Source organism: Callorhinchus milii, unplaced genomic scaffold (genome assembly GCF_018977255.1).
Source record: "Callorhinchus milii isolate IMCB2004 unplaced genomic scaffold, IMCB_Cmil_1.0 Scaffold2, whole genome shotgun sequence".
NCBI lineage: Eukaryota > Metazoa > Chordata > Chondrichthyes > Chimaeriformes > Callorhinchidae > Callorhinchus > Callorhinchus milii.
In genome coordinates, this window is record NW_024704743.1 from 4,379,723 (window position 1) to 4,407,027 (window position 27,305).

A 27,305-nucleotide genomic window follows, 5' to 3' on the forward strand; every position below is an offset into this window, starting at 1 on the left:
CACCCCTCCCCTCCGTTGTTTGTCGGCGGCCATCACTCGAGCGGCCTGAGGAGGAGGAGGAGGAGGAGGCCCAGGCCAGACCGGCAGGTGGGTGTTGAGGCCTCGCCGCCTGCGACGCAGGGTAGATGGGGGCGGCCGGGGTTGGTGGGTTGGGTGGGTGGGTGGAGGAGGGATGGGCGTTGTGGGGGAGGATCGGGCAGTCAGTGTGTACCCGCTCTCCTCCTCCTCCTCCCCCTTCTCCCGAGGCTTTCAACAGCCGCCCCGGCGGCATGGCGGCCGCCATGTTCCCGGGGTAACTGATAACTGATACCGCCGAGGCCTAGTCACTGCCCCCCCCCCGCACCCCCCCCCTCCCCACTCCCCCCGCACCCCCCCTCCTCCCCACTCCCCACCCCCCCCCCACACCCTCCTCCCCACTCCCCCCCCCCACCTCCCCATCTTCTCAGGTCTGTGTGTGTTTCTGTTTCTTCCTCTCCGACAGTCTGTGTTTTTTTTTCCCCATCCGAGTGTTCTCCCTCCACCCCCCACCCCCCCTCCATCCACTCAGGCTTGTGCGTTGTTGTCCCCTCTTCCCCCCCCCCCCACCTGTTTACCCCCAGGGTTGTATGTTCTCCCCCCCCACCATCATACAAATCTGTGTGTTGTTTGCTTCCCTCCCCCCCCCAGGTTTGTGTGTTGTTTGTACACCCCTCCCCTTCCCCCCCGTTACAGATCTGTGTGTTGTTTCTCTCCCCACCCCCCCAGGTTTGTGTGTTGTTTGTATCCCCCCCCCCGTTACAGATCTGTGTGTTGTTTCTCCCCCCCTCAGGTCTGTGTTTTGTTCCCCCAACCCCTTCCAGGTCTACAAGTCATTCTCCCCCTCCCCCCCACCTTCCGATTATGGGACGTGAAGTGTAATTTTGTTTTTTGTTGTTGTGTGATTCTCTCCTCCCCCCCCCCCCCCCCCCGATCACCGCCACAAACACACAGATCTGAGTGTTGTGTTCCCCCCCCCCCCCCGTCTTATGTTTTTCAAAGTTTTCTTATGCGGTCCATCATCCTTTCAGGTTTGTGTCTTTCTCTCCCCCCTGTCTGTTAATCCCATGTTTGTTTGTTGTGTTCTCTCCCTCCACCCCCCCCCTCCCGCCTTGTCTTTATGTTGGTACCCCCCCCCCCATATACACACACTTTCAGGTCTGTGTGCTGTTTCCCCCCTTCCCCCTCGTCTGTTTTTACTCTTTTCCCCCCATCTGTGTGTTCTTTCCCCATTTCTCCATCCTCTCAAGTTTGTGTGTTGTTTTTCTCCCCCTTGTGAGTTCACTCCAGTTCTGTTTGTTGTGTGCCCCTCCCCCCAGGTCTACAGATCTGTTTGTTGTTCCTCCCCAAATAAAAAAAAAGGTCTGTAGTTGTATTTCTTCCACCCACCAGTCTGTGTTTTTCCTCTATCTGGAGTCCCACCTATGCCTTCCCCCTTCCACCTACCCTCTCTCGGCCTTTTCTCTCATCCCCTCCCCCATTTCCCTTTTCAACAACAACAACAACAAGATTTAATTTATAGAGCGCCTTTCACGTCGGGAGGACGTCCCAAGGTGCTGGATAGTTGGGTCAGGACCCGAGCAGGGGAGAAATGGTCAGGGTGAAGTAAGGGGAGGGAAGGGAGGGAGCGAGGAGGGGGAAGAGAGTCGAGAGGGGAGCTGAAGGCACGGTCAAAGAGAAAGGTCTTGAGACCAGCCTTGAAGAAGGAAAGGGAGGAAGCGGCGAAGGCACTGGGGGATGGAGTTCCCTCTGTTATACTCTTCCCCCCCCCCTCCCCGATTTTCCTTCCCACCCTGTCCCGTTTTCCCCTCACCCCTTTTGTTTTTCCATTCCACCCTTGTTTTTTCCTCAATGTATCACCCCATCACTTGAAGTGTCTTCTTGTCCCCGACCCTTATCTCAATCACCGTTGTAAATTCAAATTTATATTGGAAAACTAGAAGTGCTCTTGGAATAAATAGCTTTCTTCCGTGAAGTACAGTAAACTCCTGATAAGACCTTGGCTTATCTTGTAACTACCACCTAAGTATCCATGCTGTCAATATCCCGGCCTCCTCCCATGCAAAATCTTAATAAGGGACTTACCTATAACTAGTTGCATTCAAGAAATTCTTGTAACTACTTACTTTAGATATCTTATTCTATAAGATGGCGTCTTGCATTGCAGAGGCTTCTGGTCTAGTGGAGGGCCACAGTGCGGCCCTGCACGAAACCAGACGTCTTCTGCAATGCATCTGATCTTGTGCATCGAACTTCTGCCGAACGCCCACACCAGTCACAACACCCCGCCGTGGCCCGGGAGGACCTATTCCCGATTCGCCACTCCTGATAACTCGCCACTGAGCCCTTTTCCCTCGGATCGAAGCGTTGTCAGGAGTTTACTGTATATAACCTGCTCCTCAAAAAGAATGCTATGAAAAAAAAGTCTACCAGCCAAATAAGTCATTGTCCAACAATCAGTTGTGAAATTAGTGTGTCGAATAATTTGAACTGTTCGAATGAATGAAGCATGTGTTCATTCGAACACTCAAGTTAATTGTCTCTCAAATCATTAGAACTTGTGTTGTAATTCTTAGAGGCTGTTGTTAATGGCTTCCTTGCTGTACTGCTTGCAATTGTACTGTGCGTCTGTATCACTGTCAGGGTTCCAATTGTACACAATTGTTCACGTTGAAAAGGATGTAAAATATTCAAGAGTTTACCATATGCAAATGTTTGTGTATCATTTTGTGATCATCAACAAAAGTTGTTGCTGGTGGAGGGAATTGGAACATTTTCTTGTTTGAGGCCATCGGAATTTGATTCGAGCACACCTAGGTTAGCAATTGCACAGCCATGTGCACAGTACAGTCTCGCCCAACCCATTCTTGGAAGAGCGTGTGGCACTGAAATAATATATTTTTGCGTTTTTCACGTCAGCTATCGATTAAGTTTAACGGGGTTTGAGCTACCTGGACTGCACAATATCCCAGGAAACATTTTAAAATTTTAGTCTGCCATATGTGACCTGATCAGATCAGATGATTCCGGTGGATTATTTTGGGGTATATTTTTTTCCAAAAGAAGCATTGCAACATGCTGATTCAACCTACATAATGAAATATTTTATAATAAGCAAATGTGTGCTGTAACGTAGCTCATTGTGGAGGTCTCAAATCATTTGTTTTCCCTCAATAATCAGAAAATATTTGTTGGAAAGGTTTTAAGCATCAGTCATATGCATCTGAATGGTATATGTGGAATTATACTCCACAATAAAAACAACACCTTCAAGTAATGATGGGTCAAAATTGAGAACTACATATTCATGAGGTTTAAAAATTAAAAGGAATGACTGCTGTATTGGGAGTGCAAGTGCAAGTTATTTCTGTATTTCATATTTATAATAATAATCCCTCCAAAACCCAAAACAATAATAAATTGGTCATTTTCAATCCACGACTGTTTGTGGGACATTGCTGTGCGCAATTGGCTGCCGCGTTCGCCCACAAATATACAGTCAATTCACTTTACAGTGTGTTCTGTGAAGCGCTTTGGGACGTCCTCCCAACGTGAAAAGCGCTATATCAAATGCAAGGATTATTATTATTGTTTGCTGTAAATTTGACCATGTTGCGAGTTCTACATTCTGAATTCAGTGTTTGTTTGACGTGAAATTTCTAATGAAGCACTCGCAAGCTAACATTCATTTAGATTTCAAAACTTGTGGAAAATGATTTCTCAATGTTTTTCCCCTCATCACTTGAAGGTGTTGATTTTATTGTGGCCTATGATTCACCAGGCACCAGAAGTATTTTGGGATTCGCCGAAAGGGAGAATGAAGTGGCTAAATGGGGTAGAAGGGGAGGTGAACGTGCAGCAAGCCTCATTCTGTGTTGCGGAGGGAGTGGGACTGCGCAGATAAGGGCTTATGTGCATTTGGAAGCAAGAGTTAGAATCTTGATATCAAACCATTGGGCAATCGAGAGGTGGTGGGCTCTGTTGAGGATGATGAATTTCTGAAAGAAGGGAAGGAATACTACCGAGTTCTGAATAAGCTAGAGCTTAGAGAGAATTTATTTGGTAAGGCTGGTGAGGAAAGCACTGGAGCATTCGCCTGGAGGTTACTGAAGTGTGAATAAGGTTTTGGTTGTATTGAAATGGACAGAGGTGGAGGAAAGCAGCCTTTATCAAGGACCGGATGCAAGCCTGAACCGAGATCTGGGGATTGAATTTTTTTAAAAAAATATCAAGCTAGTTAATCATTCTGAGTCAGCTTTTTGATAGGCGTTTAGGATTTTAAAGGGGAGTTTAGAATGGGAATGAGCTGGAGCTTCACGGTAAAGCCTGGTCCGAGCTTTGCTCAACATCAACACATTTTGTGAACATCTCTCAACTGAGAGCCCTGATGATGATCAGTAATAAGAATACTGACTTTTTGTGCTCCTAAATGGGAGCCATTTCAAGATTATGCTGATCGAGATTGGTGAATTTAGTAACTGGGCTGAGCTCCACCATTGCACTACATTTGTATCCTGAAACCTTGCAAACTGTGTTCAGGGTTGGAAGTTGGAAGCCTGGATGAGAAATCATGATTTAAAATTTTAATTTGCATTGTTCAGTCTTATGAAAATGAAATTAACAATGGCTGTAATCAACCCTGTTTAGGGGACTGTTATTGATAGTCCCGTCTTTCTCGTTTCGGTGGGTGTTAATGATGCTATGGAACTATTTAAGTAGTTGCATTTGATATAATGCCTTTCACTTCAGGAAGACCTCTCAAGGCACTTCATAGAAATACTGCAGAGTAACTATATTTAGTGCGCGAACACATCAATCAATTTTGGGCACGGAAACGTCCACAAACTACTGAAGTGAGTGATCAAAAGACAAAAGCACACAAAGGAGGGGTCTTGGAGACTGAAAGCCTACAGGTTCCCCTCCTGTAAGCTTTAGGTGCTTTTTTTTAAAATAAGGTTACTTTTGGAAGAGTGGAGGGAAGATAAAAGAGGGATATACTGTATAAACTCTTGACTAACCAAATTTTATATCTTAACTGTTGAACACTAAACAACAATACAGTTCCAATTATTGTAGATATTGGGCTCTATTACAATCTCAACTAAGGCACAACTTGGGGGAGAAGAGAGGTTTACATAGTTTTAGGAGAATTATTACTTTAGATTCATACTAAGGTTGAGAGAAGGTAGGTACAATATGGGTAGCATCAGTAAGGGGAGGACAACAACAACAAAATTACATTTATAGAGCACCTTTCATATCGGGAGGACTTCCCAAAGCGCTGAACAGTCAGGTGTCGGGGCCCGAGCATGAGGGATGGGGAGTGTGTAGGGGTGAGGGAAGGCAGAGAGGTGGGAGGGAGACCAAAGGCACGATTGAAGAGAAAGGTCTTGAGACCGGCCTTGAAGGAGGCGAGGGAGGAAGCGAGGCGAAGGCACCATGGGATGGAGTTCCAGAGTGTGGGGGCAGAGAGGCTGAAAGCCCGGCCTGCTCCATGTCTCGGGCGGGAGACATGGAGCAGGCCGAAGCCCGATGAATGGAGGGAGTGGGCAGGCTCGTAGGGAGTCAGCAGGTCAGGAGGGGGCAAGGCCATGGAAGGCCATACAGTAAGGGGAGGAGCAATAGTACTCGTCTTAGGAAGGTTGCTTGGGTATGGGTTAGCATCCTGTTGATGCCCTCAACCTTTTCATAAAACCAAACAAGACATGCCAAAGATGGGATTATACAATTCTGATTTAATTTTTTTTCTCTGTGATACAAATCAATGGCACATTAAATAGAATAAAAAGCTCATGTGAGGAACAGCACTCGGCAAATTGGAAGCAGCAAAAAGTACTGTATATTTCCTGCCTTTACGCAATTGATTCCCCTCAATCTTGTCGGGCAACCCGAATTATAATAAAAGCCACAACTTGGATTTATATAACGCCCTCCACGCTGAACGGCGTCTCAGAGCACTTCACAATAATGGATCCCGGGGCCGAACAAGGGAGAGGGGGAGGAAGGTGACCAAAGGCGCGTTTGAAAAGAAAGGTCTTCAGCCGAGATCTGAAAATAGGAAGAGAGGGGGCGAGGCGAAGGGAGTGAGGAAGGGAGTTCCAGAGCATTGGTTTACACGCGATGAAGCTGAAAATGATTGAATAGCATTTTTTTTTATATATTGCGAAAACTCAGTGAAAGGCTGAGGACTATATTCTAGTTAGAGAGAAGAGGTGAATATTCTGTTAATAAATGTTGGGTCAGTGCGCATGAATCTTGTCAGATTATCTGGTCAAATTGAGAACTTGCTTTATAATAGGAAACCAAAGCTGTGTTCATGGCGAGAGATTAGCAGAATCTTGCAAATATGTTTTGTGGCACCATCCACACTTGCTGTAAATGACTTTTGAGAGCAATTAACCCTGCGTGTAAGGCTGGTAGCACTCTTATCTTTGAGTCAGAAAGTTGTGGGTACATGCCTCAAATTGAAAGTTTAAACTCATCTTGCCTGACACTCGACCTCAGTGCTGGGGTTGCGGGACATTGTTGGAGGTGGTGTATTTCAGATGAAATGTTTAACTGAGACCCGCAGCTGCCTGTTCCAGTTCCATAACAGGATATCGGTTGTGGGGGAGTGAGTTTCACTCGGTGTTCTGGCAAACAATCCCCCGAAGAAAATTGGTCATTTATTTTGTGGCTGCTTGTGGGACATTACTGTGCGCAAATGGCTGTCATGCCTACAAGATGCTTATTTTTAATATTATGAAATTTACTTTTACGATTTGCGACAAAAATAATACGCTGTTTCAGGAGAATAAATAGTATATAAGATTATCTGAACCAGTTAAGCATATGAGCCATCGATTGGCAAAAGCATTTGAATGTAGACAATCAACAACAACAAGATTACTTTTATAGAGCGCCTTTCACGTCGGGAGGACGTCCCAAGGCGCTGGACCGTCAGGTGTCGGGGTCCGAACATGGGAGAGGGGTGGTGTAGGGGTGAGGGAAGGCAGAGAGGTGGGAGAGAGACCAAAGGCACAGTCGAAGAGAAGGGTCTTGAGACCGGCCTTGAAGGAGGCGAGGGAGGAAGCGAGGCGAAGAGTCCGTGGGATGGAGTTCCAGAGTGCGGGGGCAGAGAGGCTGAAAGCCCGGACACTGATGGTCGGGCGGGAGACTTGGAGCAGACCGGAGCCTAATGAACGGAGTGAGTGGGCAGGTTGGTAGGGAGAAGGAAGTGATATGTGTCAAAAAAGCGAATCAAACATTAGGTTGACATTCAAATATAATTCAAAATATTCTTTATTTTATAGATCATTCGTAAGCCAAATTTGGTATAGGCACAATTCTCGACACCCTTCCTTAAAACGACATTGATTGATTCTGGAGAGTGAAAGGGCAAGTTTGAATATTGAAAGCCATTATTTAATGGGAGATGGAGTAGTAGGATCAAGTCCTACCGAATGGAGTTTGCGGTCTTGAAACAGTGGGCGTGAAAAGCCTTTTTCTTCTGTGATTTGTTATACCACTGAATCTCTAGATGTGTTTTAGTCTTAACGAAAGAAACCTGTTAGCTTAGGGTGTCTGTTTCTTGATGTCTGACTTAACCTTTTACCATCCTGGCAAGGCAATTGTGGAAAAACTCGGGTTATAGCATTAAGTTTACTGTACTGTTTGATCTTGAACAATTTGGAGCTGGTTAGAGAAGCAGGGAGAATGTGTTGAGGTGTGTTAAATTTTTTGTGTGCAATTTTTCGCAACAAATTGTAAAATCCGAGAATGTTAAATTAAAACTTTGCGTTTCATTCAGCACCTTGTCATAAACAAGAAGTCTTGCATGTGATGTAGTGGCTTATCACGTCGTCAAAATGTCTCCGAGCACTTCACAGGAAATGGGTATGATTCTGTTAAGCATAATAGACTAAAAATTCTATCCAGTTAATATAATTCCAATTTGGTATTGCGTCTTTCACATCAGGGAGACAGTTCTAAGCACTTCATAGGATACCATGTAAAGTGCTGTGACTTTTTTGTGGGAGAATGCAACAGCTAATTCATGCACAATGTCCCACAAACAGCCTTAACGTGTGTTACCCATTTTATTTGGGGTGTTGTTGGCCAGGACACCGGGAGAAACTCCCTTCTGTTTTTGAATAGTGCCATAGGATCATTAATATCCATCTGAACAGGCAGATGGGACCTTGGTTCAACATCTCATCTGAAGGACAGTACTTCCCTCAGCACTGCGTTGGGAGTATCAATTCAGACTATATGACTTCCAGGAACCCACAACCCAACCTTCTGGTACCAACTGAGCCAGTAGGGTAGTGAAATGGTGGAGCATATTTTGAGATGCTCTCGAGTATACTCTATGATCAGCGAAGAAGACATGACCAAGATTAGCAGGAGTGTTTGAGCAATCAAAATGTTTGCTCACTAATCTGTTGGAATTTCTTAAGGTGCTAACTAATTTGGTAAAAAGCAATCCAGTGAACATAATCTACTTGGATTTTCAGAAAACATTTGATGTGGTACTGCATTCAGCGAAAATTAAGACCATTCATAATTAATGACATCAGCCAAATCAGCTTTCTAATCACTCTTGTCCACAGAGATAGTTAGCAGCATACAGTACAGTGAGCAGTTTTGCTGGTTTTAGATCCTAAAGACCCCACTTGGGACCTGATCTTCAGTTGCTTCCATATTGTGAACATCTGATTCTGAAGCAAGTAGACCATCGATGTTCTGACCGTTCTGTGGTCGTCTTGATACAATTCATTGTCCTCATGCCAAATATACTGCTGCCATCATTTGACTTGGGGACACCACAAAAGAGCTCTTAAAGTTGTTACGCGTATGTATGTGAGTGTTTCGATGTTACCATGATACATGAGCTTTGACCTCAACCTACACCTATCCCTGCATAGGTCTAACATTTAATCCACGGTGTCTTTGGAAGCCATATAAGCCTGCTTCGCACCATCCTCTCGACCTACGAGCTTCCGTGTACTGCAATATAAAAGCAGAAAAAGTCGATTGTTTGCAAGGGAAGTGATTCACAAAGCTTCAAATGATTTTAAATGGCAGAAATTGGTAAAATTCAATTCTGTTCTGTGTCCTCTCTGTTAACTCTGATTACTGCAAATTTTTCTAATATTGTTTTACTGCATGTTCTGCGACCAGTTTGTGTGTTGTGAATTTTGTGTATGACTCCAGGAATAGGACAAGGATTTTAATACAAATTTGCACACAATAATTTCCCAGAGACCTGAAGTGAGAGACCAATTTTATTTGGGGATTGTTAAAGACAGTACACTGGGTTAAACAACCTTCTATTGAATCATGCCATAAGGGCTATAACAACTACCTGAATGGGCAGATGAGAACTTAGTTTAACATCTCATCCAAAGGTCAACATCTCCTTCAATGCAGCACATCTCCAGCGCTACATTGGCATTGGATTATCAGACAGAGCCCACAACCTTCTGATTCAACCTCAAGAGCGCTGCTAACTGAACCAGGCTGATATGTTATGGAATGCATATGTGGAGCTTTCCCTGGATAGAGTACTCTCAAGGGCTTCCTTGTGATAGTCTTCCTCGTGTCAAGACATACGGTTGCCCGAAAACAAAATTCCAATAGAATTTTGCACTACAGTGTAAAATTACACCAAATTCATTTAGACTTTCGGTGGATGTTAAATGTGCAACTTGGTGAGGGCAGTTTCTGCATCACAGCAATCTCTGAGACGGATGAAGTCCTGCCCACTTATCTCAAAACCGTTTATATCGAAATCCCGCTTAATGGAAGGCAATCCGGGCAAAAAGTTGCAGTCCCTGTCCCTTCCCCACATAGGAACACACTAAATTTACTGCGTATGTTGATGTTGACATAGACTTTGGCATGCTTATATTGACACATTTTTCAAATCCCTAACAGCGTTATGTTCATTGTGTCCTTACCGCTTATGTTGACAGGCCCTTATCCTCACGCATGAGTGATTGGGTAAGTGTGGCTCATGCATGCGTGAGTCATTGCACAAAGTGCCTTGTGCTGATCTTGCTGGGTAGGTCTAATTACGGTACTGGGAAAATCTTTAGATCCTTCCCTTTGAGCTCCTTTGGGGTTCTCAATTGTTCTAAACAGTCTGCATTGTAGTCCGTTTAAGTCAAAAAACGCTTACGTTCCCAAAATCCACTCCGCTCGTGCCATGTTACCAAAAATGGTTAGGATTGTACTGAGAATTTTAAAATTGTAAGAACCGTAGCATGTGATTCTACCCCCACCCCCTCCATCGGACTATTTTTTATTGTGGTACTGAACCAAATTTGACTTTGTCATTTTAGTTGGCTAGGCCGGCTGTTTGACCCATTATATTATTTGTATTATTGGCATTGTCCCCATTTCAGAATTGCTTTGTGGAAAACTGATGTGGTTTTTGATGGGCCAAATTGCTGCCTTCTGCACTAAATTTCTAATTCTGTAAAGGTGGTGTTATTGGAGGTATTTCAATTGAAGAATGTCACTACCTTGCAAAATGTTATCACAGGACAGGGATTACAAAACAAATGCGGAGACTTGAGGCAGATGGGTGTGTACCAAGTGTTTCACAACTTTTTTTGTGTAATTGAAGCAAGGGTGTAACAGCTCATTAGTGTAAGATGCACATTTAGGATATCGCAACTGGATTTTTGAACCCTGTTCTGTAAATTCCTCATCTGATATGGTTTCGGTCGTTGCCAAAACCAATTTTAAAGTTAGGTGCCAGAAGTTATCTGGAAATGGAATGGAGCAAATTACCTGAATGATGGTGGATGAGCTTCACTTTCATTTCTATCAAGTCAGTCTAGGTGTGAAGCCAGTGCTGGGAATAGAACTTTTCCTCATTCTTTATACTGGTGTCAACAATAAGATAATGTTTGTTCTTTGTAAACACTTCTCAGAGCAGAACATTAACACTTTTCTATTCGAGTCCTTGAATTGGATATGGAAATCTGACTAGATCTTGGGTTATAGAATTTAGATTTAAAGATGCATAGATTCCAAGCACCTTCCTGTATCAGGATAGCGTTTCCACTTTATGATGAAGCCGACAGTTGTGAATTTTAGACAGTTTCTCAACCTGACACTTTTGCCAAAATACAATACAAATGTACATTTTATAGAGTGCTTTGCGCGTCAGGAAGATGTCCCACAGTGCTTACTGGAGTGGGAAAGGACACCATCTGCAAAGCCATTTTTTAAAGCTGAAAGCCTGTACAACTACTACTTGCATTTATATAGTCCCCTTCTCATAGGATAGCATCTTGGAGTGCCTCACAATTAGGGATCCTGGTGCATTTTCTGCACCCTGGTATTTTAATGCACCGGACTGTGGGTGTTATATCTCACCTTGGAGGATGCGCTGCAACCCGTCGCAGAGTGAGAAGGGGGTGGGAAAAAGTGACCAAGGGTGGGTTTGAAGAGGCTGCACATGCTCTGGTTCAGATTCTCTGAACAGCAAATTTTTAGACCGTCTTGTCATGGGCCTTGGAAGTGAACCTCTCTATCCTTTTTATCGAGTAAAAGGAATTGGTAAAATTTGATGCCTCGTATGTATGAGACTTTCTGTGGAATTGTAGTTGAGGGGGAGCTGCCTGTAGACTATCTGCCTGTCTGGATACTGAGAAGTATTAATGGACAGTGGAAAGAATGTTGAATCTCTTAATGAAAGGCGTGAGTGAGGCAGGCACGAGCCTGTTTATTCTGGAAGCCAAACACCACAACATACTGTTAGACTGCTAGCTCAAGAAATTTCTACATAGATGTAAGGCTACTTATTGAAAGTATCCTGGATAAATGTACAGGGAATATGTTATGGCCCTGTGGCCTAGTTTCAGCACTTCGTGTATTACTGCCTTTGACTTCAGCACGTACATGTCCTTGTTGGAAAGACTGATTTACCCGATCTGTTTCTGAAGTGCTCAGTTCTGAACATCTCCTAGACATAGTCTTCACTGTGACATAGTTATGGAATTACTCATCTTAAATTCTCCATTACTCTGGTCTGCTATTTGCAGATCCTATGATAAGTACAGCTGCTTTTGAGGTTCTGGATGTCCCTTTTGAGCCATCCGTTATGTCTAACCTTGCTCTGAAGCAGATTTCACTACTTCAGAATAATAGATACAGAATTGAAAAATGGTGATTGGGTTTGAAGAGAGAATTAAAATGATAAACTTCATCTGCACTTTATTCTGCTGACGAATTACTCCCTTGCATCGTGGCATATCTAGCTAGAGGAGATCTGAATCTGGTCACAAGGTAGTTGAATGCACAAGTTTCTTTTATATAAAAACGTGTTGCTCTGATGTTGAGACTGATGAGGTTGATATTCTAGAAGGATGGAATCAAATGGGTCTCCTTCATCTAAACTTATCTGGGGATGATTTGACAACTCAATTTCAAAATGCGTTTCCAATAATTTTAAGATTTTTTTNGTAAGATTTTTTCCTTTGTGTTCAGAATTTTTTTGGGGGTGATGGGGGCAGAATATCTGAGGACTATACACAGATGAAGAATTAAAGATGATGCTTATGGTTGAAATGAGTGCTGGAGGTGTGCCATAGTAGACCTGATGTCAGAACAAAATTCATCAGTTTACAAGTTACTGTTTAATGTTTTGGCTTTTTTTTGCCTAAATAAACAATTTGCAATAACCATGTTGGATTTGTGTACTACAAGCAGATTCCCTTGACCTACGTCATCCATACAAGTCCATTTAACAGTAAAATGTAGATTGTATTAGATCGAATCGTTGTCTTACAAAGGAAAATTCTTTGGGAATATCTTTTAGGGGTTGGGGGAAGAACAGAGTTTTTGCTAATAAATTTACAGAATAATTCTGGAAACGGTGAATTTGTCTGCTTTAAACCACTTGCCTTTTAGAGACTTGTGTATTTATCTTGACGTATCAGCACATAAATGGAAATCACGACTATTAATTAAGTATTCAACAAAATGTGTAAATATCTTATATATCCGCTGCCATGAATAGACATCCCAAAATAGTATTTTTAAAAAAATATGGATTAGATTGAACAGCTGCATCTTACTTGGGCTGGATTTCTTGTTATGGTGGGTTTGCGTGCTGAAATGTAGTATTAATAATATGTGATAATCCTTGCATTTGATATAACACCTTATTGAGTCTTCGAGATGTCCCAAAGTACTTCACAGAATATAATGTAAAGCAAATTGACTGTATATTTTGTGGGCGAAACGTTGCAGCCATTGCGCACAGCAGCGTCCCACAAACAATTGTGGATTGAAGTGACCAATTTTTTTNGAAGGAATTATTACCCCCGGAAAAATGATCCGACAGTCAACTTAACAACTGGATTCCTACTTACTACTAGGTAAACAGGCGTGTGGAGTAAGGAAACTTGCCCAACATTTCACCCTGCCTGGGAATTGGACCCAGGTCTCGCTTGCGAGGCGAGTGCTCTTAACCTCTGAGCTACAGGACTCCATTAGTATTGTAGTTCTGAAATGTAACAGCTTGTATTTTGTCCCACAGATCTTGCTGAGCAGAAAAATTCTCTCTGCAGAGCCAGAAAGCAGACGGCTCATGACTTCTGACCAGGACACTAAAGTTGTGGCTGAACCGCAGGTGCAGCAAGTGCAAGAAGTTGTAGACAGTTCCCCTCTGGTAAGATGCTGAAAGATTAATTACAGTCCATTTCCTTTGGACCGGCAAATTATTTATGGTTACAGGAAAAACATTCTTTGTTGCAGCGTGGTTTGTGCCATTTGGGTCCGTTCTAGTTCTCTCCGGGAGGGAGCAAATCGGAGGGAGTCCAGGATGCAGTTCCAGTGAGCGGGGGCAGAAAGGCGAAAAGTTTGCCACCACTTGTGGTTTGGGTGTGGAAGGCGGTGTGGGGATATAAAACTTGTTGGTCTGATGTTGAGGCTGATATGTCTGACAGGCAATCGTCAGAACAGTGCAACTGAGGGTTGAGGCAGTGAGATAGTTGGGTGTCATCTATGGAAGTTTGGATGTTGTAACCAGGTGGGAGCACATTGATTGTGAGGAGGAGAGGGCTGAGGATAGAGCCCCGAGGAATGCCGCATGTGGCAGTGCAGGGGTGGGCGGTGAAGCTGGTTCATGTCTACCCAGAACTTTTTATTTGTTGGGAAGATTGAGATGGGGGCATGATCCAGGTTTTTAAAATTCTTAATAGGCGTGAAGTAATTTGAAGACTAAGGAAAGAGATCATATTGGACGATTATATTTTGGGCATCTCATGATGGAAAGGATGGCAACTTAGGATGATATCAGTGCTGACAGGTTATAGTTCTGTGGAGATACTAGAAAAGTTGGGACCTTTTCACTGATTAGAGGAAACTCGGAAGAGATCTAAAATGATTTCAAAATTATGAATGGTTGTTGTTATGGTAAATAGAATAGTAGTAACCCTTGCATTTGATATAGCGGCTTATCATGTCTTCGGGACGTCTCAAAGTGCTTCACAGTATATATTGTAAAGTGAATTGACTTGACTATATATTGTATGGGCGAAACACGGCAGCCAATTGTGCAAACCAGCGTCCCATTTTATTAGGTTTTTTTTGGAAGGAATTATTATCCCCGGAAAAGCAATCCACCAATCAACTAACATCCGGGTTCCTACTTCCTGCTAGGTAAACAGAGGCATGTGGAGTAAGGAAACTTGCCCAACATTTTGCCCCACCGGGAATTGAACCCAGATCTCTCGCTTTCAAAGCGAGTGCTCTTATCACTGAGTTACAGGATTCCACAGTCCAGATTGTACAGAATGATGCAACGCGTCTATGCCAGTAGTGAAGTGTTGTAACTTGAGGATCATGACCAGAAGAAAAAAAAGGTTAGGAATATTTTTTCAGTGGGTTGTTAAATGCCTTACTAAAATGACTGTTAAAACCGAGCCATAACCACAGTTGAAGGAGAATTAGATAAATAAATAATATTTATGGGGAAAAGAGCAGAAAATTGGGATTAGAGAAGACGGCATTCAATGTGGGGAATCTTACTTCAGGACATATGTAAACTCTGCTGCTTTTGACACAGTGACGTCATCTGCAGCTGTGGTCTACTTCCACACATATGCAGATCTACTTCTCTAACCGCAACCTTAGACAGGACACCATCAGTGTTCTGTCGACTTGCCTGTAAGGACTGGATGAATGGCAACCCTCTGCAGCTCCTTCTTGGTTTCAGTCAATGTCTTCTCATCTATGGCTCCACCCTTCTGGCGTATCTCTCAGATTCACTGAACCTGGGTGCAATGTGGGGTTGAGTCTGCGCTGTCCTAAGACCCCCACATCCGGTCCTTGACTAGGACTGCTTTCTTCCGCCTCTGCCATATCACCCGCCTCCGACCATCCCTCATACCCAACGCAGCTGAAACCTTTATCCAAGCATTTGTTTCCAGTACCCTCCTCGGGTGTCTTGCTAGCTCCACCAATCATCCAATCCAGCCTCTGACCTGCGTACACCCCACTCTTCTTCCCACCCCCTTCCATCAGCCTTTTGCACGTTCCCTCATCCCCTCTGCTTCAGCCACTCTCTCCCATAATCCTTGTGCCATCGTTTCCTGAACAGAGGTTTCATCATGATGATACAGCTTTAGCTTTCTAGGTAAAATTATAGGGAGTAGTGAATACAGTAGACCCTGTTATAATGGGATGCATTATAATGTGTGTTTGATTATAGCATAATTGGGATGGAAACATTCAGAATGCACCCAGGTAGTTGGCTCACTTCAAATCGTGCTGTCTTGTTTCAAAATGCTGGCTGTTTTCTCGTGCTTTTTTTTCACAAAGGCTAGTTTCCAGTCTTCAGGTTGCTGCCTGATGCAATGTGTAGGAACTGTTGTCAGTCACAACCCGATGGTCTGGAAGTCTGCCAAATGTTGTGCAGGTTGCTGGCCAGCTTTCTGGTTTGTGTAGTGAATGCAGACGAGCTGACTGGCAGTCAATCCCTTTATGATGCTGGTTAGGATTTTTCAAACACACAAATACTATTACAACTTCAGCATCTGAGTTAAACCCATCAATATGCACAAGTTCACAGATTGGGAAGTAGGATAAAGGATACCACGTGTTAACCTGGCTCAGTGATAGCAGTCTCGTCCATTAAATCGGAAAGTTGTGAGTTCAAGACCCATGGACTCGTAGACTAAGATGACACTCCAGTGGAGTCCTGAGGGTGTGTTGCATTGTCAGAGATGACATCCTTTGGATGAGATGTTAAACCGAGGTCCCGTTTGCCTATTTAGGAGGACATTAAAGATCAAATGGCACTATTTAAAAAGAGATGGGAGTTCCTCCTGTTATTCTGGCCAACAATCCCTCAAAATAAAATTGGTCATTCACTTCATGGCTGTTCATGGAATATTGCTGTGTGCAAATTGGTTGACGCATTCCTTGACAAAAACAAAGTCACTTCAGTAACTTCTGTGAAAAGCTTTGGCATGAAGCTCTTGACATGAATAAGGCACAAAACCAAATGCGAGGATGATGATTATTATTAACTTATGCTGCTGTTTGGCTGGCGAAGAACACCAGTGAGATTGAAATGCATTTTATGCTGTGCCTTTTTTGGCCGAGGTTTTCTGAACACTATTTAGGACAGAAAATCATAATTTGAAAGAGAATTTTTTTTTCTTGGTCAGCCGGGTGTCTGACACATGTGGAAACCCATCACTATGCTTCAGATTATCCAAACCAAATGGAGAATTCCATGCATCCCATCTACACATGGAATTATCAGAGATGGATACCGGAAATAAAAATAAGTTGATTGATCGAAGTACAGTAGTTCTATTGTAGCTCTAACTTGGACACTTGGAATTCTCTCATCTCCCCATCGCAAAAGTGGTCCAGTCCAATAGTATACATTTGGGAAGTGTCTGGGGCAAAACTTTCATAGTATAAAGTTAATTTAGTGCCAGAAGGAAGAGTCAGCAGGGTTCAAAATCCCCCCCCCCCCCAATCACTTTGAAGTTGGCCAAATTCAGCAAAAAGTCGGCTGGATCTGACTCAATTACTTGTACTTTTTCACGATCGCATTGCTGTTTAAGCGCCTTCAGCCACTGACTGACTGACTGGCAGCTCAGTCCCCAAATCGTGGCATCTCAATCGTCAGCCGACTGCCAGTCAAAGGCTGGACATTGCCAACAGCCCGTCTGACTGACTGGCAGCCCAGTCTTGTTGGGAGCAGACAGAGGGGTGAAGCCAAGTGATCTCAGCCCCTCCCCAATCCTTCGACCTTAAATCCTGCCCCTGACCGACCTCTGGAACGAGGTTTGATTGACAGGAGCACATGAATCTCAGCGCAGATTTTCATCAGCACTATTTTTGGTACTTGGGTGTTGGCTCGTCTGTAGAGCAGTTAGTTCATTTCATAAGTTCTGAGCTTCAGTGTGTAGTGGCAGTGTCGTGACTCAGCATGGGCTGCTGCTTCAGTAAAGAGAGGGGCCCTGTGGTGCCTGACCAGGTCGATGAGAAAACAAGCTTGTTGCAGAAGACGAGGAGAGAAACAGCTGAAAGCATTCAAATCGGTAGTGCCGATGTCATTGAAAAAAGTGACTTGGACGAGCAAGCTAAGGAATTCAGTAAGATGGAAACTCCACGTGCTTTCAAGAGAGGATGTGCTGGTGCTGACCAGGGGCAAGGAGAGCTCAAGTCTAACCGGAGGAGAGTCTGGCCTTGGTTAAGTAATGAATGCTCTTACCAGAATGCAGATCATTTTCAGCACCCTGAGAATCTTGCAGAAGTCAGTGATTACTTCCTTACAAATGACTGTTCCCAATCAAATATGCAGAGGACACTGTGGGATATCTTTGGTTTGCCAAAGAGAAAATACTCTATTAAAGCAGAGAATGGCACCTCAAAGAGTAAATGGCGAAAGTTGTGCACTTCTGCTGCTCCGTTGGAGGGGAATCCTGAAATGGTTGAAATTGCTGAGAACGTAACTGAAGGAATGCCTAATTCAACTGCTGAGAGTGATTCTCCTGGGAATGAGAAACTGCTTCGAACCCCAGAAGAAGTTCCAAGTGGAGAATGTATGGAGAGTTGTCAAACGAGTGGTGAGATTTCCCGCGCACAGCAGCAAAATATTTCATGTCATTTAGTGACTGAGTTTCATTTTGCTAAAAATAAAAAGCCCGAGGAAATTGAAGGGATTAAAACGTGGAGGCAAAACGTGCAAGAGAACACCTTGGATACCAGTCATCTGGCCTCTGAAATAAATATAAAACCCAGACCAAATGAATTCTACAGTATCTGCACAATAGATGTAGAAGATGTCGAACTAGATGAGGGTGCACCTGCTTTTACTTGTAGCACTGTTCCAGATATGCATTGTTCAGCTGTTGCAGTGGAGAGAAAGCACAACCTAACATGGTCTGTCGATCATGGTGTGGACTTTTCAACACGGCCTATAAGCAGAGCAGCTGTATCTGAGCAAGGGGAGGCAGTTGAGCCTGAAGTAACGGAGCAAATAGAGGCAGGCATAATGACACCGCGCATTGTTTCCGCAGAAATGGACACTGACGGGCAAGCTTCTTCTGTATTGTCAAACCACAGGTTGAGTGTAGTACGGCTGCTTGCAGAGACAACTGAACGTGATACAGAAACTCTCAATGGCCAACCTAAACATGGAATGAAAGGCAACTTTGCGGAGCCTTCAGTTGCTGAGAAAACTTGCTTGTCCAAGAGGAACAACTTTATTAGTTCAGGGGACAATGCTTCGAAATACTCCAATGTTAGCAAGTTGTTAGAATACTCTGGTTGTGAGGGAAGGCAGATAACGACGGGATCTCTTGCACAAAATAACACTATTAAAGATACAGATGTGACTGCATATTTACCAACAGAAAGTGAACAAGTTATGAAACTTTGCGATGGAGATTGTCATATATATGGAGCGAATGCTAACAGTGGAATGCACTTGCAATGTTCTGATCCTCCTCCAAGGCCCACAATTCCAGATCCTGCATCAAAATCTGTAATTGGAGTTGAAAAAGTTTTCGAACCGTCACTTATGTTTGCTGATTCGGAAACCTCTGACACGGTTTGCAAAGATGCTTGTACACAGAGGCTTGATGAGAAAAATTCAGAATCTAAAACTCTGCTGGATCTGAACTCAACTGAACAACTGCACGGCAATGAAGAGATAGCGCCATGCAATCATGCGAATGACGAAAATCTGCCCAATGGTTTAACTGTAATGGGACTGGAAGAATCACCGAAGTTGAATCAACCGTTGCATTGTAATTCCCTGGCTGAAGGGATGCCTAATTCATACTTTACAGGAATTTCAAGCTGTTACTTCAGTCAATCTCTTTGTGATGAGCGAGCTCATAACCATTTAATTTGTATGCCAACTACTTTGCAAAGAGACTGCAGTGATCAAGGAGAGTTTGCCGATCGGCAGATTGAAACGGATGTATTCCAAAAAGGGGGACAAAATACTGAGTTTGATGCAAGTATAAACGGTTTGTACTCTGAGCCTCCAGAAGATAAACGTTTGGATTTCATGCAGCCAAGCAACCAATTGAATGACTATTTGGAATCGATACCCACATTTGCTGTTCGACAGCAGCTTGAATCCAAAGTGAAGATTTTGAAACTCGATCCACATGCTAATGACAGGGTGCTTTCTTCTGATGATGACAGTGATTCTATCATTGTTGAGCAGCTGCAGAATCAAAACGACAGTTGCCAAGATGGGGAAAATCTTGACGCTATTTGCACACAGAATGTTTTGCAAACTGGTATTACATTCGGTGTATCCGATACTGACTGCCATTCCAGCCTGGCTTCCTTAGAATCTGATGCCCCTAACCATTATGAATTGAATAATTTGTGGAACTCTGAAAAGTTGTTCACGAACGCAACTAATCACCAAAGAAAAGATGAGCTCGATTACAGTGGCGCAAACATCAATAAGGTGAAACTGGATCACCAAGATACTTTGGCTTTAGCTGTTGATTCTACTTCTGAAGTAGGCAGTGAAGAGGATTTCACCATTCAGAAATGTTCTGTAATTCCTGACGTACTGGAAAGCTATATGGACGTGTGCTCCAATTCAGGTGGAGATTTAGGCAGCCTGAAAGACCTTAAGAAAGAAATGGTCTTGAATGAAATAACTGAACAGAGTCTTCAAAGCAGTGAATCTGTATCCGAGCAGAACGCACCTGATTGGGAAGAAAAAGTGACACTTGGAGGTTCTGAAACTGTGGAAAATGCACAACTGAAGAGCAGAATTAACGGAAATATAAACGTGAATCTGTCAGAATACTGCAACAAAGGGACAAGTGAAGGCTTGAACCAAATATTTAGTACAGAGTTGACACAGTGCCCAGTTCTATGCAGGATGGAAAATGAAGTTCCACAAGTCCTATGTGACACAAGTGATAGAACCATGGAGGTCTCAGTCAAGAGTAGTAGTCTGTGCAGCTTCAAAACTGATTCAAAAAAGGGTGTTGAGTGTTTAAAAACGTCTGTATCATTGGAAAAAGGTGAGGCTTTTCCTTTTTCTAGCACTCCAGAAGATGTATATGATTCTACTGAATTCTGTACATCCACAGAACTTTCTATAGATGAAAGGCAGATCGACCGCTATGCATCAACCCCTTCATATGAAATACCCCAAGTCTCAAACTTCACAGATGGTGATGAAAAAGAGAGATGTTTGTCTGAAACATCCACAAATAGTGAGAGATGTGTCATGGGGATGATGGAAGTTATTTTAGGGGAGTCTGGGGACAAACCTAAATTAGATGGACACGGTTTACAAAGTGAAATAGCCCCATCGTGGGCAGTCAATCAAGTTTTTGATACCGTGGCCAAAGATAGATCTATGCATACATTTTCTGAACAGCTGAAGACTGATTCAGTCGACCAGCCAAGCTGTTTGTGGAATACCTGCTTCTCTGAAATTATGAAAGAGGTCAACCTACAACAAATGGGTGTAACCCAAGAATCGGTATCAAAGAATGTTGACACTTCAGTAGCTCTTATGGGAATATATCCCTACCCACTTTCCCTCTCCGAAACCAGTGATGTTTGGGGATGGATTAATGAATATGACCAGACTGTGAGTATCTCTTAACTCTGGTTTAAATCTGATTTGGGCTTTTTGCCATTTTAAAAAATGTCAATGCTGGTTTGCCTTTTCTGCTCAGCGCTTTATTTAAGATGTTTTGTGATTTCATTTGTGGATGACCAATCCCAAACTTAATCGCTTCAAATATTATTTGAACTAAGTGCACTTTAGAAATAGAAATCAACATGGAATCAGAATTGCATTACTCTTTTAACTGCTAGATTTTTTNGTGTGTGTAAAGTAATTTACTGCGCAGTTTGACTAACTCCATGATGGAGTACAACATTTTACGTGACTATTACCCTGGTGTATATGAAAACAATGAATCTTTGTTATCTTGGTAGAAATTTACACATCAATATTGTCCATTGTGTCAACTGTATTTTCTATTTCTGATGTTGCAGTGACGTGTTTGGGGTGAGGCTTGCTCACCACACATTTCCTGTTGGTAAATGGGTTTCCTAGACTAGTCTGCACTTTAGTGAGATTGATAGGTGGGAGTACAACAATTGACTATTGTGGTCTCCTGGAAGAAGAAACAATGAGACATGGAGTTATGATAATAATATTCCTTGCATTTGGTATAGCACCTTATCACGTCGCCGTGACATCTCGAAGTGCTTCACAGAATATGTTGTAAACTGAATTGACTGGGTATTTGTGGGCAACAAGGCAGCAGCCACTTCCACACAGCAGTGTCCCACAAACAGTCGTGAATTGAGTGACCAATTCCTTTTCTCTTTGGGGATGGGGGAGAGATTATAACCCTCGAAAAGCAGTCTGCCAATCGATGAGCAACCGGGTTCCTACTTACTGCTGGGTAAACGGAGGCGTGTGGAGTAAGGGAACTTGCCTGAGGTTCCCCCCCCCCCCGCTCAGGAATCAAACCAAGGTCCTCTTGCTTGCGAGGCGAGCGTGCTAACCATTACGCTACGGGACTCCACTAATCACAAGAAAGCTCCTAAACATTTTATTTCTTATATAAGGAGATGGGTGGCAGTTAGAAATTGATAGCTTGCTATCATGGTTGCGAAATGTATTGTATTTGAAGGTGAATGTTATGAGAAAAATGGTTCAGATGTTCATGTTGCATCGTCAGGCAAGCAAGCAGTTCAAGCACTTTTTCTGAGACTATAGAGCCTATATTAATCTAGGGTTATCTTTGGAGTTTCCATGTGTCGGTGGGATGCGTGGAATTCTCAGTTTGGTTTGGATACTCTTAAGCACGGTGATGGGTTTCTGTATGCGTCAAAGACCCGGCTGACCAATTTTTTTTTTAAAAAAAGGTTCATGTAAAAGGTTTTACTTTTTTTGTTGAGAAATGCTGCAGATGCATTGGTCTTTAATAACAGCAAAAGTTTTAAATGCACATTAACAGTTTTCTGTTTTTGCAGGACTCGGCCAAGGTTTCTGATTTGAATCCTAATGCCAAGGTATGGGCAAATCACGTGCTAAATCTTGATGCTGCTGCTAGCAATGCCTGTGAGACATGGGAAGAACCATTGGCAACTCCTGACACCTGCTCAGAGGGTATGTATGTCCTGTGAATTTAATTAAAAAATAATAATCCTAGCATTTGCTATAGAGGCCTGATCACACCTTCGAGACATCTCAAAGCGCTTCACCGAATATACCCTAATATAGATTGACTGTATATATTTCTGTGTGGGGGAAAAGCAAAATTGAGCACAGAAGTGTCCCACAAACGGTCGTGGATTGAGTGACCAATTTATTATGTTTTTTTGGAAGGAAGAAATTATTTTACTTTGTTCTTCCCCTTCCCCTTATTACTAGAGTGATTCAGAGTGGTAATTAGTTACTTGTAACTGTTGTGTATATAATAATCCTTGTACTGGGTATAACACCTTTAACAATGGGAGGAAACGAGTGTTACAGGGAATATTGTGAAGTGTGATAACCACTTTGGATGTAATGTATATAATTTATCATACATGTAGAATTTATATTGGATGTAAATGTGACAATATGCTATAAATTATAAAGTACACACTTTAGTCTGTCTTCTGATCAATGGTTCATGAGGCAACTATTTTGAACCAGCCCTTTTCAAGGCTGTCTTCGATTCCTGGCATTGTGTATTGATTCTAGATAGAACAAACGTCAATTTAAATCAATATGACTGGGTGACTGTAGATTGCAGATTAAAGATGCGACCTACAGTGAGTTGCTTTTGTGCATCTTGGCACTGTAAAATCCTAATTCTAGTTGACAATAAAATAAAAATGTGGCCGGTCTGTCCTTGTGCGATCAGCGTAACATCCCACATTCAAAAGTCTGGCTAGAATGTTACACGGCTATGTTTAACGTAGAATTAGAGATCAGTATGAATGGGTATTGGGGATTAATGGATTATAAATAATGGTTTGTCCTATATAAAAATAGTTGCCGTGTCCTCATTCTCCTGCCCAATTGAAGCTTCAGATATTACCAGGAAAATATTATGCTGGAGCCTTTCGGAAATTGAGAGCACGAGCTGCCCTTGGTAATGCTTAAGCAGGAGTAAGGAAACTTGTCTAAGGTTTTGCTCCGCCCAGAAATCGAACCGAGTCATTCGTGAGAGCATGGCTCAACCAAAGATCCTACTCAAATCCGCAAAGCCAAATATTTTCTAGGATTTTTTTATCACTGAATGGAATAGGTACTCTGCAATAGATTCTGAGACTGTAACATAATTGGCAACCTGCTGCTACAACACAGTGTAGTTTAGCTGTAGGGAGGATTGGGTACAGACAGCGAGCGTCTCCTCCATGGTGCAGTTTGTTAGAGTGTTCTTAATGATGATAATAATCCTTACATTTGATATAGTGCCTTATCATGTCTTCGAAACGTCTCAAAACGCTTCACATAATAGACTGTAAAGTGAATTGACTATTTTGTGTGGTGAAACACGGCAGCCAATTGCACACAGCAGCGTGCCACAAACAGTCATGGATTTAGTGACCCAATTTCTTTTTAAGGGATTATTACCCCCAGGAAAGCAATCTGCCTGTTGTTGACTTAACAACCGTGTTCCTACTTATTGCTAATAAAGAGAGGCGTGTGGAGTAAGGAAACTTGCCCTATCATTCGCCCTGCCTAGGAATCGAACCCAGGTCCTCTCGCTTGCAAGGCGAGTGTTCTAACCACTGAGCTACAGGACTCCATTCTTTGAATGGGGTGGGGGTGGAGGGGGGGGGGCTCAAGTTGCCCCTGTAGTGAGCCAAAGTGTGTACATCTTGGTTTGTGAGCTGTTGAGCATACACTCCATCGTGGGTGTCTGGAATAATGTAGCGTAAAGCATAAATGAATAGATAATTTATATATTTTTAAATTATAATACACTTCAATGTGATTTCAGGATTTGAAGCCATTGGTGATGCTGACAAGTCCTTCCAGAGTCCGTCACAGGAGCCCACCTTGATCGTTTCTCCCACTGAGCCTCCAGACCCGAACGTTGTGACACTTCAATGTCCTGACTCTAGTTTTTCAGAATACGAGACGATGCATGGAACCAAGCAGACAGGTAGATCTTGACCCTGTGGTCTAGATTTCGCCAAGTACACTCAATACATTTTAATCGGCAAGCTATAAATGCACTGCAAAAAATGTGCAAAGAGCAATAAGTCTGATGCCACATGTTTAGGGAATGAGGTAAAATTGAAGAAACGTGAGCTTTGCTGCCTAGAAGAAGCTGGGAGGGGAGGAGACATTATTGAAATGAATGAAATATTGAAATTGGTTATTTGGTCTTTCTCTTCCCCCCATCTTAAAATACTGATCTGTACTGGGCTACAGTTTTCAAGACTTAGGTAGATAGATTTTTTTTTATAAGTGAAGGGCATTGCGGGGTAAAGGCGAGTATTCGGAGTTGAAGTACAGATCAGCCATGATCCGAGAGAATAACGGAACAGGCTTGAGGGCTACTCCTGTTCCTAAGATACTTCCTGCCCAAAAGTGCCTCACACAATGACGGTTAATTTAGTTGTATCCTCACTTTCAGAGGGACTTCCTCTTTTGATATCTATCAGATAAATCTTTCAGAACACAAGACATGCATTATATCTACAGTATTGTGCAATTAACAAACAAAATGTCACCATCATAGTAGCCATTATTGCTTTGTGCAGTCTTCAGAGATATTTTGTGGCGGGAGAGAGGTATTCTGAAAACAATATATTGCAGTCTTTCTCAAAATATTATTAATCTTCAGTTCCACAGTTAGCTGATATTTGATATCAGTTAAATGTTTTGTAAAGTATTTTGACTCGTACACATCAATTGAAAAATAAGGCTTTGTAACGTGTCCAGTCATTCCAGAATGAATCACTAATTTTAACGTTTAGAAAATTTTGAGTTTGGTGCTTTTTATTTGCTTTTCTTTCCCCCATTTGTATGTCAGGCAAACTGTGGTCTGATGGGCAGTTTTGCCCCCAAAAAAACACGGCCAAAAAAGTAAATTCTGTTTAAATAAGGAAGTGGACTTGGTTTGAGTATCATTTTAAATCCAGCATCCAATATAACTATTGTCGTAGGGAGATTATTGTTTGTTGTTGATGCAAATAAACACAGTCTGCTATTTTTATTAGTTGTTGTATCTTTGAATAATAATATAACAACACAGATGTGAAAAACTAAATCTTGGTAAAAGAGGGCCTTTTTGGGGCTAGCCACGTGTCTAACCAGTGGAAATAGTCACCATGCTTAAGGGTATCCAACCCACACTGTGAATCCCACATATGTACGCCACCTACATGTGGAAATTTCACCGTCTGGAATGGAATGCAGAAATTTTCCCTGCTGGCTTAATACTGGCGAGCATTAGGTTCAGGTTGGTGAGAGTCAAAGTGTTGGAGAATTGCTCAAATTCAACCAGCTAAAGCTGCATAGTTTGCCATTGAGAGCACTGTCTGGCAAGATTCCCACGAGTTGTCCAGCTAGGACTGTGCCATCTGTTCAGGATTTGGCTTGTAAGGTAAACTGGAGCTGAGTGGGAAGAGTCTCTGTTCCGAAGCCAAGTCCTGCTGATAAGCCAGACTGGATGCTCTTGATTCTGACATTCCTCTGCGAAGCACATCTGTTACCTCCCGCCTTCTCTCTCCACCCCCGCCCCCTCCAGCCGTAGGATAATCACTTTATTGGGCATGGAAGATAATTAAGAATTTTATCGTTTATATACAGATATTATTCAAGATATCGTCTTGGATGCGTACTCAGTTCTACATCATTCCATTCTATTTAAAATGTTATAACTTCATAGTTCATCTTTGCGCGAACCAACTCAATTTTGCAGTCATTTTGCTGGATTGTCATAGGAGTACACTGGACTTTGTCAGCTTGCAGGACAAGTTGTGAGATCCACTTGGGCAAGATCGCCAGCTTACAAATCTTACAGTTCCATTTGGGTTTCAGATACAAATCCAAAAAATAATTTCTTAAAACAATTTTAATTGTAGCACCTGGCCTATTTTTTTGTCCAGTTTGTCTACCGTAAGCAATGTAAGAGTTACTAGGGGGAATTGCATCTTTATTCAAAGTCGTGGATTTGAAAGGGGGTAATGGGTTGCATTGCATTCATGCTTGAGAACTCAATGCCTGTTTTCCCTGCAAAAATTTGGTTTCTTTTTTGGATCTGTTAGGAGGAGGTGATCAGACTCCTTTGGAACAGCAGACTGTTGGCCATGAAGATCTTCGAGAATTGCTGAAAAAGACATTGGAATTCTGTTTATCTCGGTAAGTCAGAATGATAGTTTTCTGAAAGCTGTTGACACATTTTTGGTAACTTATTTTCACATTGGGATAGGAACTTAGTACAGTGCTGAAGGAGGCCATTCGGTCTCACTGAGCAGGAAGATCACTTCAATGCCAAAGCCGGAACATTCCCGTATCTCTTCAAGCCAATGTTTCATATGCCTATCTGCTTCACTTTTAAAGTTACATCGGACTCCGTCTCCACCACCTTCCAGTGCCTTGGGACGTCCTCCCGACGTGAAAGGCACTTTATAAATGCAATCTTGTTGTTTTTGTTGTTCCGCGGCAGGACATTCTACATCCCAACTACTCCATGGGTGAAAAAAAATTCCTCCTAAGTTCTCCTTTCGCTACTCTTGTGGCTATGCATCTATCTTATAACTATGGTCCCACGTTACTGACTCGCCTATCAATGGAGATAACTTCTATT

General features: G+C 42.7%; 1 protein-coding gene across 7 annotated transcripts in view; it reads left to right on the forward strand.

The window, feature by feature from the left end:
* The first annotated feature begins 72 nt into the window (after window positions 1–72).
* Window positions 73–27,305, forward strand: part of larp4b (La ribonucleoprotein 4B) — a 48,722-nt gene continuing 21,489 nt past the window's right edge. For 5 of the 7 annotated variants that reach the window (XM_007901192.2, XM_007901193.2, XM_042346813.1 and 2 more), the window contains exons 1-4: window positions 17,382–21,118; window positions 22,522–22,657; window positions 24,486–24,650; window positions 26,764–26,857. In XM_007901192.2, the coding sequence (XP_007899383.2) occupies window positions 17,465–21,118; window positions 22,522–22,657; window positions 24,486–24,650; window positions 26,764–26,857 (4,049 nt within the window). In that variant the 5' untranslated portion in view covers window positions 17,382–17,464. Of the gene's footprint in view, window positions 88–13,552; window positions 13,685–17,381; window positions 21,119–22,521; window positions 22,658–24,485; window positions 24,651–26,763; window positions 26,858–27,305 lie in introns of those variants that run through there. The other 2 variants (XM_042346814.1, XM_042346815.1) reach the window with 1 other exon arrangement.